General features: G+C 41.1%; 1 protein-coding gene across 1 annotated transcript in view; it reads left to right on the top strand.

Annotated features, from left to right (window-relative positions):
* The window catches only part of mybpc3 (myosin binding protein C3), a 30,454-nt gene that overhangs the window by 2,282 nt on the left and 13,507 nt on the right, over positions 1-14,665 (top strand). Inside the window, exons 3-19 of the mRNA XM_088991972.1 lie at positions 3,836-3,958; positions 5,609-5,686; positions 6,006-6,154; positions 6,691-6,808; positions 6,926-6,974; positions 7,294-7,332; positions 10,357-10,416; positions 10,784-10,947; positions 11,023-11,155; positions 11,266-11,268; positions 11,358-11,482; positions 11,570-11,675; positions 11,981-12,147; positions 13,069-13,234; positions 13,306-13,412; positions 13,517-13,546; positions 14,448-14,587. Of these exons, the coding sequence (XP_088848098.1) occupies positions 3,836-3,958; positions 5,609-5,686; positions 6,006-6,154; positions 6,691-6,808; positions 6,926-6,974; positions 7,294-7,332; positions 10,357-10,416; positions 10,784-10,947; positions 11,023-11,155; positions 11,266-11,268; positions 11,358-11,482; positions 11,570-11,675; positions 11,981-12,147; positions 13,069-13,234; positions 13,306-13,412; positions 13,517-13,546; positions 14,448-14,587 (1,757 nt within the window). The remainder of the gene's footprint in view (positions 1-3,835; positions 3,959-5,608; positions 5,687-6,005; positions 6,155-6,690; positions 6,809-6,925; positions 6,975-7,293; positions 7,333-10,356; positions 10,417-10,783; positions 10,948-11,022; positions 11,156-11,265; positions 11,269-11,357; positions 11,483-11,569; positions 11,676-11,980; positions 12,148-13,068; positions 13,235-13,305; positions 13,413-13,516; positions 13,547-14,447; positions 14,588-14,665) is intronic.

The raw sequence follows: 14,665 nt of genomic DNA, 5'->3' as shown, positions 1-14,665 counted from the left end.
TCGGGACATATCAATATCAAGCTTAATATTCACGGCCTCCAAATGAAGCAGCAACAATCACCCTGAAAAGTCGAACTAAATGTTATATTTGCCAACAAAATAATTTATTGGATTAGGATTTATTAGTCTTGCATTGGTGAGATTTACATTTCACATCTGCAAAGTGGTGAAAGTAAGAAGAAAGCAAAGGAAGAAGTAGAAAAAGAAAACACAGGATCTATTATTTACTGAATAACATTTTACTATTTATTTGAACTTTAACCCTGTATTCTTACTGTCCCTCTTTGAACTGAAACAATTGTCTCTTGTCTTGAATTGCACCTCTAAATAAGGTCTTTCTTTCAACTGGACGTTTTCCAGAAGCCAGCAAAGGAGCTTTAGCAGATTCTGACCAACTGATTCCAACGTGGATTTATTTTAAGATCACACAAGAAAAGACAATAAAACCTGTGTTTGTCTCACAATGGAGAAATGACTAATTTAGGGTAGCAAAATGTGACAGGGACAAAGAAGTCGAGACTATTTAAATATATAGTAATAAAAATATTAAATATAAATATAAGTGGGCATGAGTTCCAGGACTATCTATTCATTAGCCGTACTGCAGTCTTTGAAATAAATGTATGAGCTATGCTTGACTGTTGATTGCATCAGATGAGATGGAAAAAATGTTTAAAGATATTCAGAGTTGTATGTTGCACATGTCGCAACCCTCCTGCCTGTGTCAGTTTAGTCACCTTGACCTTTTGCTGGCACATGATTTCATCATGAGTAAGCAGCACTCCACTGACTCTCAGGATAGGCTTGAGAGGCAGGAGATAGCACATGGAAAAATAGCCAGTCAACCAAGGATGATAACAGTTGAGGCTTTAAGTGAAAAATACCTCACTGAGATGTGTGTTAAGGGTTGGAGTTTATTTTAAATGTTTTTGTTGCCACTACGTTTTGGAAACTCGAAATAAGAATGACATCATGAAATTCATTTTTTCAAGAATCAAAACCCCACTGTCACCCAAGTCCTGATAATAACACTCATTCAACTTTTGCTATCAGAGCCATAGAGGCACAGATATACCACACGTGACAAGACCAAAGGTATAGGTTGTGCAAGAGGCACCTAAGATGATCCGACAAATAACTGCAAGGTGTAAGATGCTGGCAAGGAAAGCATACATGGAGCGCTCTAACCAGGTGGCTGGCATAGTCTACAGAAACATCTGTGCAGAGTATGGACTGGGAACCCCAAGGTAAAAATGGGAAACACCTCCCAAGGTGGTAGAGAATGACGGTGCAAAGATCCCATGCGACTTTGATACACCACCAGACCAGATACAGACTGACAAGATGGTAATGGCGAACAACCCTGATACCGTGATCGTAGATAAAAGGCAGAGGAAAGCCATTGTAGTGTATGCAGCCATCCCGAGTGATGGAAATATCAGAAAGAAGCAACACGAGAAACTAGAGACATAGCAAGGGCTCAGAGACGACCTGGAGGGAGCATGGAAGGTAAAGGTGACAGTAGTGCCTGTGGTGGTCGGAGCACTCGGGCAGTGAGTCCCAAACTCACTTAATGGTTGCAACAGATCCTGGGAACAATATCAGATATCTCGGTCCAGAAAAGCGCAGTGCTGGGAAGAGCAAGGAAGGAGCAGGGATGGGAAGACCACTCGTCAAGGTGTTAGCACGCAGACTTCACAGTGAGTTAAATTCCCTTTTGGAATAGAAATCGGAGGATACGGAAAAAAACACATACAGTAGGCCCGGTTAGACCGTGCAAACTCCACGCAGGGAGGCGGGAGTCTCAATCGCACCCTGCCCCTCTGCACAGTGAAGTGTACGTGTTAACCAGTCGACCACGGGGCGCGGCATTTCACTTGCCGTAAGTCAAACTGAGAGGAAAATGACCCCAAAAACAAGCAGGAACTGAAGGGAGTTGCAGCAGAGACGTGGCAGTGTTTCACCAGAAACGAGAGTCAGCATCGGTTGATGGTGATCCGTTCGAGACTTCAGGCCCTCCTTAATTGCAAAGCATTTGCAACAAAGTCTTGACAAGTGACCATCTGATTCATGGTTTGAATTAGTTTGTCCAATTACACTTTAGAAGAACATATTTATTGTCTCATTTTTGATGCAATCCATTGTTGGTTGTCCAAAGCTGCAATTCTGAAAATTGCATCAATGTCCAAATAGTCATAGACCTTACCATGTTCTTATAGTGACAAACACATTGACAGATCGACCGATCGATAGACAAATAGCCTGACAGATCGGCATAAGTATATAAATGCTTTTTGTTTTACAGTACAGTGCTTTCAAATCTAAGATTGTAGCAGACAAACAGGCCACAGTACGCGAGGGTTAAGGACTGTAAGTCAGACAGGCTTCTCTGCAGCACCGGAGCGCTACAGGAGACAGTCCTGTCTCCATTCCTGTTCACCCTCTACATCTCGGACTTCAATTACAACACCCCAACGTTCCACCTTCAGAAGTTCTCTGACTCAGCTATTGTCGGCCTCTTACAGACAGAGGGAGACGATCAGGAGTACAGGGGACTGACAAAGGACTTTGTGGAATGGTGCCAGCAGAATCACCTCCAGAACAACACTGGGAAAACCAAGGAGCTGGTAGTGGATTTCTGCAGGAAACAATCCTCACCTGCACCGTTGAACATCCAGGGTTTGGACATTGACAGGGTGACCTCCTACAAGTACCTGGGTGTTACTCTCAACAATAAATTGGACTGCACTACAAACACGGAAGCCCTAATCAAAAAGGGACAGAGTCGCCTCTTCATACCCAGGAAACTGAGGTATTTTGGGGTTCACGGGTCACTCATAAAGACTTTCTATGACTCTGTGGTGGCTTCAGCCATCCACTATGGAATTGTCTGCTGGTCAGGCTGCATCACCACTCGGGACAGGAAAAGACTGGAGCGCCGTGTCAAGATGGCCAGTTCTGTCCTGGGCTGCTCGCTGGAATCTCTGATGGAGGTGGGCAACAGACGGACGCTTGCTAAACTAAAAGTTATGATGGACAGCCCTCCCACCCCCGCCTTCCCACTCTTACACCCACGCTGCAAGAAGGAGAGGTACCGCCGCCCGATCCTACCGAATGCTGTCAGGCTTCGCAAGTCTCAATAATCACATGTGAAGAAAAAAAATGGACACTTGTCCTGTAAATATGGGTTGAAGCAATACAGCTACATATATCAATATGCCTTTCTTAATACTTGTACTATTTACAGTTTTTTTATGAAACGGTTTTGCACATTTACAGGATACAGTTGACATTTTTATTTTACTATGCTTAGAATATCGTGTTTTTCTATCCTTTCACCCCACCCCCACCCCCTTTCAAATTGCTGCTGTGGACTGAAAATTTCCCCATTGCAAGACAAATAAAGGTTTTCTGATTCTGATTTTCTGATTATGAGACGTGTGCACATTTTCAGCATGGGCATCCCTTATACAAAAAGACACTGATCTACGCTTCGTTCATCCATAACTGCTTCATACAACAAAGAGGGTTCAGAAAAGTGGTTAAGATTGAATAACTGTCTTTTGTGTTGTGTAGTATTATTAATTGTGACTTCAAGATGGCGCGGCAAAAGTGGCTGTCTTTATTGCGTTTTTTATATTTTTTTCTTCTACTTCTTTGACCTTTCCCTCTTCCTTGCTTCTGTGAATGATTTTCTCCATTGTGAGATGAATAAAGTTCATCTAATCTGAAATGTTGAAATTATAATTTTGTGAGAAAGACACAAAAAGAAGCACCATGGCCAGTCAGGCTACAGTAAACCTAACATGTTCATTGTCTCTCTATGGTAACACAGAAACTCCCATGACTGCATCAGAAGAATCAGGTGTAACCCAAGAGCAGCAACATGCTTCACCTGTGACTGCACCAAAAGAAAATGAGGCCACGGCCCCAACACATGATGTCCCTCCATCAGAGGGTGAGCCCGTCATTTCTGCATTTACTTAAACTTCTTCAAGATAAGGGATGGGCAACCTTAATGCTGATCAAGGGAACCACAATTTGTCATCATTGCTCCAGGGGTGTTGCACAGTATGTGAGCGAGTGGAGCATGTAAAGACAGAGGCTCACAAGCAGCTGACAAAGACTCATTGCACTGTGAAAAAGTTTCAGTGAACATTGCATTTGTTATTTTGGTCTTTTAAAAAAATACTTAGCACAAACGCAGGAAGCATATGTATAGTTGTTACGGTGCATGCAAAACTGTATGCAAACAAAGGTCATTGTGTCGCGACAATCAGAGCCAAGCCTGTCATTTAAATGAAGAAAAAAAAAAGGTACAGAGAAAACTTTGCCTTTGAGGGGTTAATAAGGTCATCAAAATCGCATTAAGAGCTGCATTTGCCAGCGATGCGACTTGGTGGGTGGATGCATCAAATTGAATGGCGGCAAATTGGCCTATTACATTGTGGTTCGCTGCACAGAGGCTCGTGCTATGACTTTGGCACACCAACAGACTTTTGAAGTTGTTAATTTGGCTTCTGTTTGCCTCGCTGCTTTCTTCACTTTCTAATCATGACTTGCCAGAATAAACGTCATGTACCAGTAAGATGAGTCTTATACGACACACCGTGACATAAACGTTCATCTTAATATGGAGTTGGAGATCATGCCTAGACTTTTCTGTATCACAAATAGCTCCCTTTCGACTCACATTTGTAGTCGATGCTTTGCTTATTGCATCTTTCATGTCCTGATTCCTGCAAGAGTCGTGTTCTCCTCTGTCTCTTTCTGGGCAATCTGCCATCCAAACTATATACAGTACCATATTTTCTGGTGTATGAAGCATACCCAAAAGTCTTGATTTTCTTGAAAAGATGACCCTGTGCCTTATACGCAGGTGTGCCCTATCTGTGAAGTAATTTTGAGCCACGACAGGTCTCGCAACGACTGTTAGCAACCGCCGACTCCATTTCCCGCCGTAGAAGTAGTGCGTAACTGCAGCGCCATATAATGTGGTGTACCTTATATTTGGTAAAGTTTATATATTTAAATATTATATTAGGAAAACTTTTTTCATTCATTAAAGATGTACCTTAGTGCAGTGCGCCTTATAGATGGAAAAAGTTTGAAAATACACTATTCGTTGGGAGCATTTTGCTCTGGAAAATACAGTATTTGCATGTTTCTGGAGGTTGGTCTAATTGAATAAGTATTGGAAAATGCAATGAACATTCTTCGTTTGGTGTGCAGAGATTTCCTACCATACTGCTGACATCTCCCATGAAGTCATGTGTCATTGCTACATTTTATGCGAGTCACGACATTCGAAAATGTGTGCTTTTGCTGAAAACTAAGCTCTTGCATATCCCAATTCTTATGGTGATTGGTTGAAAATGTAGTCTTGGCACTCGAGCTATACGTGCCCCATGAAATATATTTTAGAAATGGTATGGGCAACATTAGGACACCATTAGCCAAATAAAGTTACCGTTTATGACACCACTATACATTTTATTCCTTTATTTATTACTCTCCAACGGCTAACCTTAATTAGTTGTTATTTCTACTAGGTTGAATAACATTACACCTGTCTTACATTTGTGTAACACTGAATTATATACCCTAGATGGACAGCCTCCAGACACCAGACAGGACCTCATTGGCCTCTTCACAGAGAAGCCCCAAAGTGGAGAGGTCACTGTCGGTGAGCATCTTGCAAGTCAATGTTGAAACACTCACGGTTCTGTTGAATAATACAGCACTCGTGTGGTTACCGCAGAAATACACAGCGCGTGTGATAAAGATCTCTTCCAAAATCCTAGCTAAAATACTGTGAAAATACTGTGCATGTAGAATGTACTCTTGAAAATACTTTGGAATTAGTAACACAATATGTGGGATTACGGTTTGTTCCTGGCTGTGTGATCCAATATGGATTCTCGATGCGCCAAGAAATGTTATGTCAAATACAAAATGGAAGCTGGGTGAAAAACACAAATAAATTATTCAATTTTCCTGTTTAGGTGGAAACATCACGTTTGTAGCCAAAGTCAATGCTGAATCACTGTTGAAGAAACCGACTATTAAATGGTTTAAAGGGAAGTGGATGGACCTCGCCAGCAAATCTGGAAAATACCTGCAGCTAAAGGAGTTCTATGACCGCAACACAAAAGTAGACTGACTTATACTGTCTCCTGCCCTGTCTTTTTATCTTTTTAATCATAAGTTCAAGTTGATGGGATAAAATGATGGATCTCTCTTTCTGGTTCTGGGTTTCACGAATGTTAAATGATGAAAGATCAGCAGGAACCAATGCTGTGAAGAAAAAGACTATTTTAATTATATATATATATATATATATATATATATATATATGTAGTAACAACTTAGACTCGGCTAGACAAATACAAATGAGTAGAAATTAAGTAACATTGGATGTTTAAGGATGTGTATATAAAATCGTTCTATCACGTCATTCATTATATCTATATTATATACTTGTAACATTTAATTCAGATTTTCAGAATTAATAAAAAAGAAGTACATGGTCATGAAAAGAATGTTTTTATGCCTTCACTCTTTTGTCACAAAGGACCAGGAATGAAACGTACCGCGAATGAAACCTGTGAATGCGGAGACAAATTCCTTGTGTGTTCTATACACTTGGACAATGAAGATGATTCTGATTCTGAATCATCTCCCAAACAGGTCTACACATTCGAGATGCATATCTTGGAAGCCAAAGCGAACTTTGCAGGTGCTTACAGGTGTGAGGTTTTGTCCAGAGACAAATTTGACAGCTGTAATTTTCAACTGGCTGTACATGGTAAGTGTCCAAAAATGGTTTTTATTCGATTATTTTTGGTTTTAATTACTTCTTTGAATTCATCACATCAAATTTCACCCTAAATGCATTTTTTTACTTTCCATATCGACATACCAGAGGCTTTCACCCCTGAAGGTTTTGATATAAGAGCAGCTTTTCGACGCACGTAAGTTAAAATCTTTCCGTTTCATTGTTGAGTTTGTATGCTATGTCTGCTATTCAATGCGATTTGTTGCCATCCACGTCTTTACAACATTTTCAAGATGATCACTTGGGTACTGTTGATTTGTTCACGTGTCTCTATTTGATATTTTATCTTCCCCAAATTGAAAGATTTTACTCCTTGACCCCTGTTTGTGTACATTTTAATTCAGGTTGACATCTTTGCATCATAACTCTATGCCAGAAAACACAACACACAACACATAAAGCTTTTTTTTTCAATTATTACATGTGGAATAACTCTGGAAATGCTAACCCATTAGGAGCGATGCTGATATGAAGAGAAGTGGAGCATCAAGAAGGTAGTAATGGTTTCATGTTGGATCCACTGAGGCACAAAGTCACATTTTATGGAGTGTTCTAGAGGAAAGAAAGGAGGACCAAGATTGAACAACTCTTTTGGCAAAGAGGTCACTTTCTTCTCTGCTTTCAAATGAAACAGAAGCAATATTTCGAATGCTGCAACGTACAAAGCTGTTTAATGTTTAAAGGACTCAGATGGCAGAACAATGTGGGAGCTCGCTAAAAAAGTACAAGGCTCAAATTATGGAAATGATGACAACATTGTAGCCACCATTGCACGCCAACTCACAGTTGTCACATAAATCAAAGTCATGAAAACACAAACAACAGTTGAGTCCAAAGAAATTAAGACAACAGATGAGTAGGAATAACAATTGGAATTTTGATTGTACGTGATTGACAGGTCCCTGCTGCAGACTGCGCTTTGGCCAGCAGAGAGAATGTCACTGGCTCTCACTGTCCATCTTAGTATTATTGCACATTAGCAAACAGGCTCACTCTGATCCGCTTCTGAGTCTCAGTCAAAACTAGCAGTGACAGCTGCACAAACAGCGATCTGACAGGGTGAGCTTTGATGGAAGCTTTGGTCCGACTGAAAGTGCTGGATGTGTTAAGACACATGGGCTTTTCAGTATTCAAGTTTAGTCTCCGGAGGAAGCACACTTAAAGAATACTGTATTGCAACCTCACTTCACAAAATAGGCACTCACCTCCTGAAAGTTGGTTAAGCTTGTTTGATCTTTCATGCTCCATATTTAAGTGTGCTGTCTTCTGTTGATGCTTCTCATGGCAGAAAAAAAAACATTATCATGAAATGTTGGCTTTCTTTCCAACATGAGAAGATCAACGCATACCACGGACCAGATAGATTTCAACTCAAAAAAGGAGTGTCCACATGTTTTTGTCCTCAATTGAAGACTCATAGGTCGTATTTTGTAAACGGCACATCTGAGACGTCAGATTATGATTTTTGTTCAGGCACAAGGCTCGCAGTGCATCTTTCTCATGTTGCCAGTCTTGTCTAATCTCGTGACAATTTGAGGACAGAAAATTGATTTAATTTCTCCCTACTCTTACAATGTCTTAAAATGGGATGATTTTCGCGACTAGGCTTGGAACACATCAAGACATCCATGTGGACATATCTCTGTGGACATATCTAAAACCTGTGACTTAGATATGCTACTTCTGTATCGGCACCATATTGTCTGTTGCCACACTGTGTGACAATGTTGCACTCACACAAGGTTGCTGAAATTGCACATGTCCTTTTACACAAAGATAAGAGTTCATCAAGACCATTAGATGGTCTACATTTAAAGGACAACCGACGCCTCCGGACAAGTTGTGTCCATAATTTGTAAAATCACTTCAAATGACTTCTACTGGGCGTATTTACACGTATTACAAAGATTCCACAGCATATAGCTACATTTTACGTTTTAAGACTCGTGCTGAATGTTCAGGAAGTCTTGTTTTCGAGTTGATGATGATGCCTGACAGAGAAAGCGACACACAATGCATTTTGGGTACTTTGTCTGGTCTGAAAACTTCGTGTTGATGGCGAAATTAGAAGGAAAACACATAAATAACGTGATGGTATTGACTAGTATTTGATTCTAGTTGACACAAATTCCCAGCAGACAAATCAGCCCTTTTCCAACGGAGCTTGGGCGCCATCTTATTCATTTTCTGCGACGCTACATTGGAGTCCTGACGACTCGAATTGATACGCAAGTACTTCATTAATCGATTGCAAACATTTATGCGTTCCTCTTTAGAACTATTTGAATCATATTCATAACTGGATGAGTAAAAAGAAAGCATCTTCCCCGAATCTGAAGTCGTTGTTTTGATTCCAGAGCAAGGCAAAGACGTCATGTCGTGACGTCACGAACAAGGGGGCGGGACCTTCTGAAACTCGCAATTTCCGGGGTCATTTTGAAGTAGTTTTGGGACACTTTAACTCATTTTTATTGGTGTTTTGCATTTGACTAAAAATATCAGCCTGCGTGTTTTGGCTATTTTAGATGCTATAAAATGTTTTTTTTATATCAGTTAGGAAACAAAAAAATGTTGTCGGTTGTCCTTTAAAGGGTAAGAGAGAAGTGGATTTATTTAGCAGCAACTTTTATCAAGGCCCACAGATCCGGTGAGCAATGCTTGTCCATAGAAATGGTGTTTCAAATGAAAATTTAATAGTGACCTCATACTTTTACGTAGCGCCAAACTTAATACACAGGTCTGTCTTGTCATTATTTCACAAACTGCAAGATCTCCCCTTGCTAGTAATATAGTAGGCCACGAATGTGACGTAAGCAATTGTAAACTGACTTGCCTCACCGATTGCAAGTCCAAGAGTGACGGACACCTCCACCCATAATTGTGCGTCAAGGTCAGGACCATTCTATTACAATGTTTGAAGATGATAACGACAATAATTTCTTCAATGAATTGATTTTTACAATGTTTCAGAGGGTTTGTCCCACACTATTGTCATCTTGACGCACAAAATATGATGACATCCAGCACACAGAGGTCTGCAGAATATGTTTCCTGCGCTTTGATCACATCCACCCAATTTGCATTACATCGCTTAAGCCACCACTTAGCTTCTACAAGCTTAGTTTAAAATAGTTGACTTTTTATCCCCAAATTGTCTGTGCGCCAGGTGCCAGCAGCTGCATCTGAAAGAATTCCCAGCAAGGCACAACTTGGTTTAAAACAGAGTAAACTCAACTTGCTCCAGTGCCAAAATAAAGAAGCAACTTTTTATGCCAAGCACACAGGTGACTGTCTACAAAATAGGGCCCACGGTGTGAAAACATCTGAGTGTTTATTCAATAGTTTCAACAATGAAATTAAATGAAAATAAGGACAAGACCGGTTGATAATTAAATAGGCATTTTCAAGAAGGGTCTACAATTTCATATGCACAGGGTGCTGCATCCTGGAGTTTCTATATCTTGTATATACAATATAAATGTGAATATAAAGTGTTTCTCTGACTGATATTTGTGCAGTAGCACCGAAGGAAAAGAAGACTCAGGAGAACTGGACTTCAGCACATTGTTGAAGAAGAGGTCAGTATTGATATGATTCTGATCCTGTGTGGGTTTTCTCCGGGTCCTCTGGTTTCCTCCCACATTCCAAAAACATTCATGGCAGGCTGATTGACTGTCCCTAGGTGTGACTGTGGGTGAATGGTTGTTATTCTATGTGTGTCTTGCGATTTGCCGGCAACTATTTCAGGGTGCTTATTGCCCAAAAACAGCTGGGATAGGCTCCAGCACCGCCTGCGACCCTCGTGAGGGGGAAAGTGGTTAGAAGATAAATGCAAAAATGAATTATATCCTGTTAATAATGATTTAAAAACAAATTATTGCCATGGCAAGATTTCTTCACGTGTATGCGTTCAATGTGTATTGAAATCTGCTCCCTATATTTAAGAGCTGTGCAGATGAGCGCCGACCCTGATGTGGACGTTTGGGATATTCTCTGCCATGCTCCTGCTTCCGAATATGAGAAAATTGCTTTTCAGCATGGCATCACTGATCTGAGGGGCATGCTCAAAAGACTGAAGAAGATTAAGAAAGAGGAGAAGAAAAGCACAGGTTGGTGCAAAGTCAATATTTCTCTGTCAGACAACCGATTCAAACATCGTTCAACGTGACCATGTCCATATGCAGCCTTCCTCAAGAAGCTCGATCCCGCCTACCAAGTGACAAAGGGACATAAAATAAAGTTTGCCGTTGAGGTCGCCAATCAAGACGTTGATATGAAATGGCTGAAGAATGGGCAAGAAATCCAACCAACGGGAAGGTGTGAATCAATCGCCTTTCAGTCCATGCAATGATCATTTTTTACCTTGAGTTTGATTCACTCTGTGATGCTTATTTCTCTCCATGTCTGTCATTCTTCTGCATCACCAGCAAGTAAGTGTCACATAGTGCAGTCTTTGTACAGTATAATTAATGGAACATGACTACAAAAAGAATGATTGCATACGTTATTACTTGTTCAGGTACATTTTTGAGAGTGTGGGAAATATGCGCTACCTCACCATTAACCACTGCTCACTGGCCGATGATGCAGCCTACTGCTGCGTAGTGGGAGAAGAGAAATGCACCACTGAGCTTTTTGTTAAAGGTCTGTTTGCGTTGCAGTCACACAAACATGTTCACAATGTTGGGAGGTTTCCTTTGAGTTCCGCCCATTCTAATCTGTCTGCTCCAGAGCCTCCCGTTGTGATTGTGAAAAACCTGGAGGATCAAATGGTCATGAAGGGGGAACGTGTGGAGTTCCAGTGTGAGGTCTCCGAGGAGGGGGCAAATGTGAAATGGTGCGATCTTCTTCTTCTTTTCAGCTGAAAAGTTGTTCAAACGTTTGTGTGATTCACCTTCACTCTCGATTTTAATGCATTCAATACACTAGAATAATTGAATAAGGGGGGGGGGGGGGCACGTCATCGTGTCAACAAATGAATTTGCAGTGATAAAACAAGTGGCGATCAAAACTGAGCATATTTTTTATCGGCACCTCATGTATGTATGTGTACCCAATAAGTGGGCAACGGGTACATGTTAGATGAGGTCAATTTTCTCTATTCACTTAAACCCAACCTTCCAATGCTGGTGTTTTTGACAGGGAGAAGGATGGTGTGGAACTCACAAGAGATGAATCCTTCAAGTATCGCTTTAAGAAAGATGGCTGCAAGCAGATTCTAATCATAAATGAGGCGGCAAAAGAAGACTGCGGCCATTATAAGGTCAAAACCAGCGGTGGCGTGTCTGTGGCTGAGCTTATGGTGCAGGGTGAGTCTTAAATACATTTAGAAATGGGGTAAAATAAATAGAATGAAATTGTTGGCCTACACCCACGAGGCCCGGGAAGGCACGTTGGTCCCTATTCTTACGGGCTCACCAATCATGGGAGTGGCCAAATGGGTCGGGAGCAGTGTGAGCTGAACGGCAGTCAAAGGTGGGGACCCTGGTGGTCCAATCATGACTGTTGTTTGTGCGTATACACCAAATAACAGCCCAGTGTACCCGAACCCTTTTGGAGTCCAGTGATGGTGTGCTGGAAATGATTCCTGCCGAGTACCTACTTGTTCTGCTGGGGGACTTCAATGCTCACCTGGGCAATGACAGTGAGACCTGGAAGGCCGTGAATGGGAATAACGGCCGTCTCGATTCGAACTCGAGTGGTCTTTTGTGATTGGACATCTGTGCTTATCACGGATTATTGATTACGAACACCATGTTCAAACGCAAAAGTCGGACTTGGCACCAAGACACCCTTGGCTGCAGCTCGATGATTGACTTTGTGGTTGGATCATAGGAATTGCGGCTGGGTTAGGAGAGGGGCAGAGCTGTCAACTCATCACCAACTGCTGGGTGGTGATTGGGCTCTGTTGATGGGGAAAGATGGCAGTCCGCCATGGCAGAACTAAACGTATTGTAATGCATTGAAACGGTTCATCAAATCCAATGAAGATGAGTGTGAAGTTGTGCATCAGATTCGGGGACAGATATATGCTCATTCAGCAGCCTATAGGGCAACAAACATTTGGTTTCAGTCTTCCAAAACATCTGCAAATATGTGTGAAGTCCATCTAGTGATTAATTTAATTTTATCGTCTATTACTTTGGTTATCTTTCTCAACTCCACCTTATCGGAAGGCCTCAGGCCTTCTATTATTTATGTCAAGAGAATGGTTTGTTTTGATTGTGCAGAAAAAGAGCTCGAGGTCTACCAGAGCATTGCTGACCTCACGGTGAAGGCAAAGGATCAAGCTGTGTTCAAGTGTGAGGTGTCAGATGAGAACGTGAGGGGAACTTGGTACAAGAATGGAGTGGAAGTCAAGCCAGATGCCAGAATAAACATCACTCATTTTGGCAGGTGAGGTGACTTTGGTTATGCGTCATTTGCCAAATGTATTGCCAAAAATGCTCAAACTTTAATTCCTACAGGATCCACAAGCTGACCATTGACAACGTAAAACCTGACGACGAGGCAGACTACACGTTTGAACCTGATGGCTATGCTTTCAACCTCTGTGCAAAACTCAATTTCATGGGTATGACCGAGCACTTCCAAATACGTGAAACGTCTACTCGCTCAACCCTCGATATCGTCTCGGGTCTCTAACTAATTCAGAAAATGTCTGTTGTCCTTTTCCAGAGGTGAAGATTGACTTTGTACCACGTCAAGGTATTTCGATTGGATCGGATTTGCCTTTATTAGTCTCGCAGTGGAGAAATGTACATTTCACAGCAGCAAAGTGATGAAAGGAATGAAAGTAGAAAAACGAAATACATGAGCTGCTGGAAAGGGAGCCACTCTCGCGGCGCCGTCTTGAAGTCAAAAGAACAAAAAAAACAACTAAATAACAAATAATATGACAGCATAGAGACAATATGACAAAACAAAGACACAGAGAGAAATTCATTCTTCAGGACTTGCTGTACCCTCTTTGTGATGACATGAAGCAGTTCTCGATGAAAGGAGGGGATCAAAGCATCTTTCCACCAGTGGATCAGGGACATCATGGTGGAATGTGCACGTCGACTACAAGCTAAATAATAATACATTTTATTTCAAGCGCCTTTCAAAACACCCAAGGACACTTTACAATAAAAACAATAAAACAAAGCACATAACAATAAAACCATGAGTAAAATGATACATAATAAAATAGCAGATAAATGTTTAAAGCAAACATGCAGCTGTAGCATCCATTGACAAAAATAAATTGTCTCACATCTCCTGTCCCACATAAATCCGCTTCAATTCCAAGCCACAACAGTTCCACATGCACATCGGCGCTCTATGCTGACGCTCCTTTCTTCTTATCGCTTATTACAATATAGTATAATATATAATGTATAATATATTATAATATATAATAATATAGATTAGTCTATTTATAGCAACCACTCAAAGGTTATGCATAGAGTATTCAAAACTTCATGAGATATATAAATGGACCTCCTAATCAAATGTTCTCTAACAAAATGATAAAAAAATCACTCAGTGGGATCAAGTGCACATCAGTGAAAACACCATTAATTAACTTTGTTGACGTTAGTGTTGACTAATTTTGCTTCATAAGATCCTCCCAAGATCCACCTGGACTGTAAGGGCCACACAGCTGAGTCAACCATTGTGGTGGTCGCTGGCAATAAATTACGCTTGGATGTCCCGATCACTGGAGACCCTGCACCCATTGTTGTTTGGACCAAAGGGGGAAAGGTAAATGCATACATTTCTTTCAAGTAGACTATGATGGTACACAGCGAGTCAGTCACTGTTCAAAGTTTAGGGACTGTG

Source organism: Hippocampus bargibanti, linkage group LG03 (genome assembly GCF_051943395.1).
Source record: "Hippocampus bargibanti isolate YZ-2025 linkage group LG03, ASM5194339v1, whole genome shotgun sequence".
Taxonomy (NCBI): Eukaryota; Metazoa; Chordata; class Actinopteri; order Syngnathiformes; family Syngnathidae; genus Hippocampus; species Hippocampus bargibanti.
Note: the sequence above shows the minus strand (reverse complement) of the source record. Positions and strands in the feature narration are given on the sequence as shown.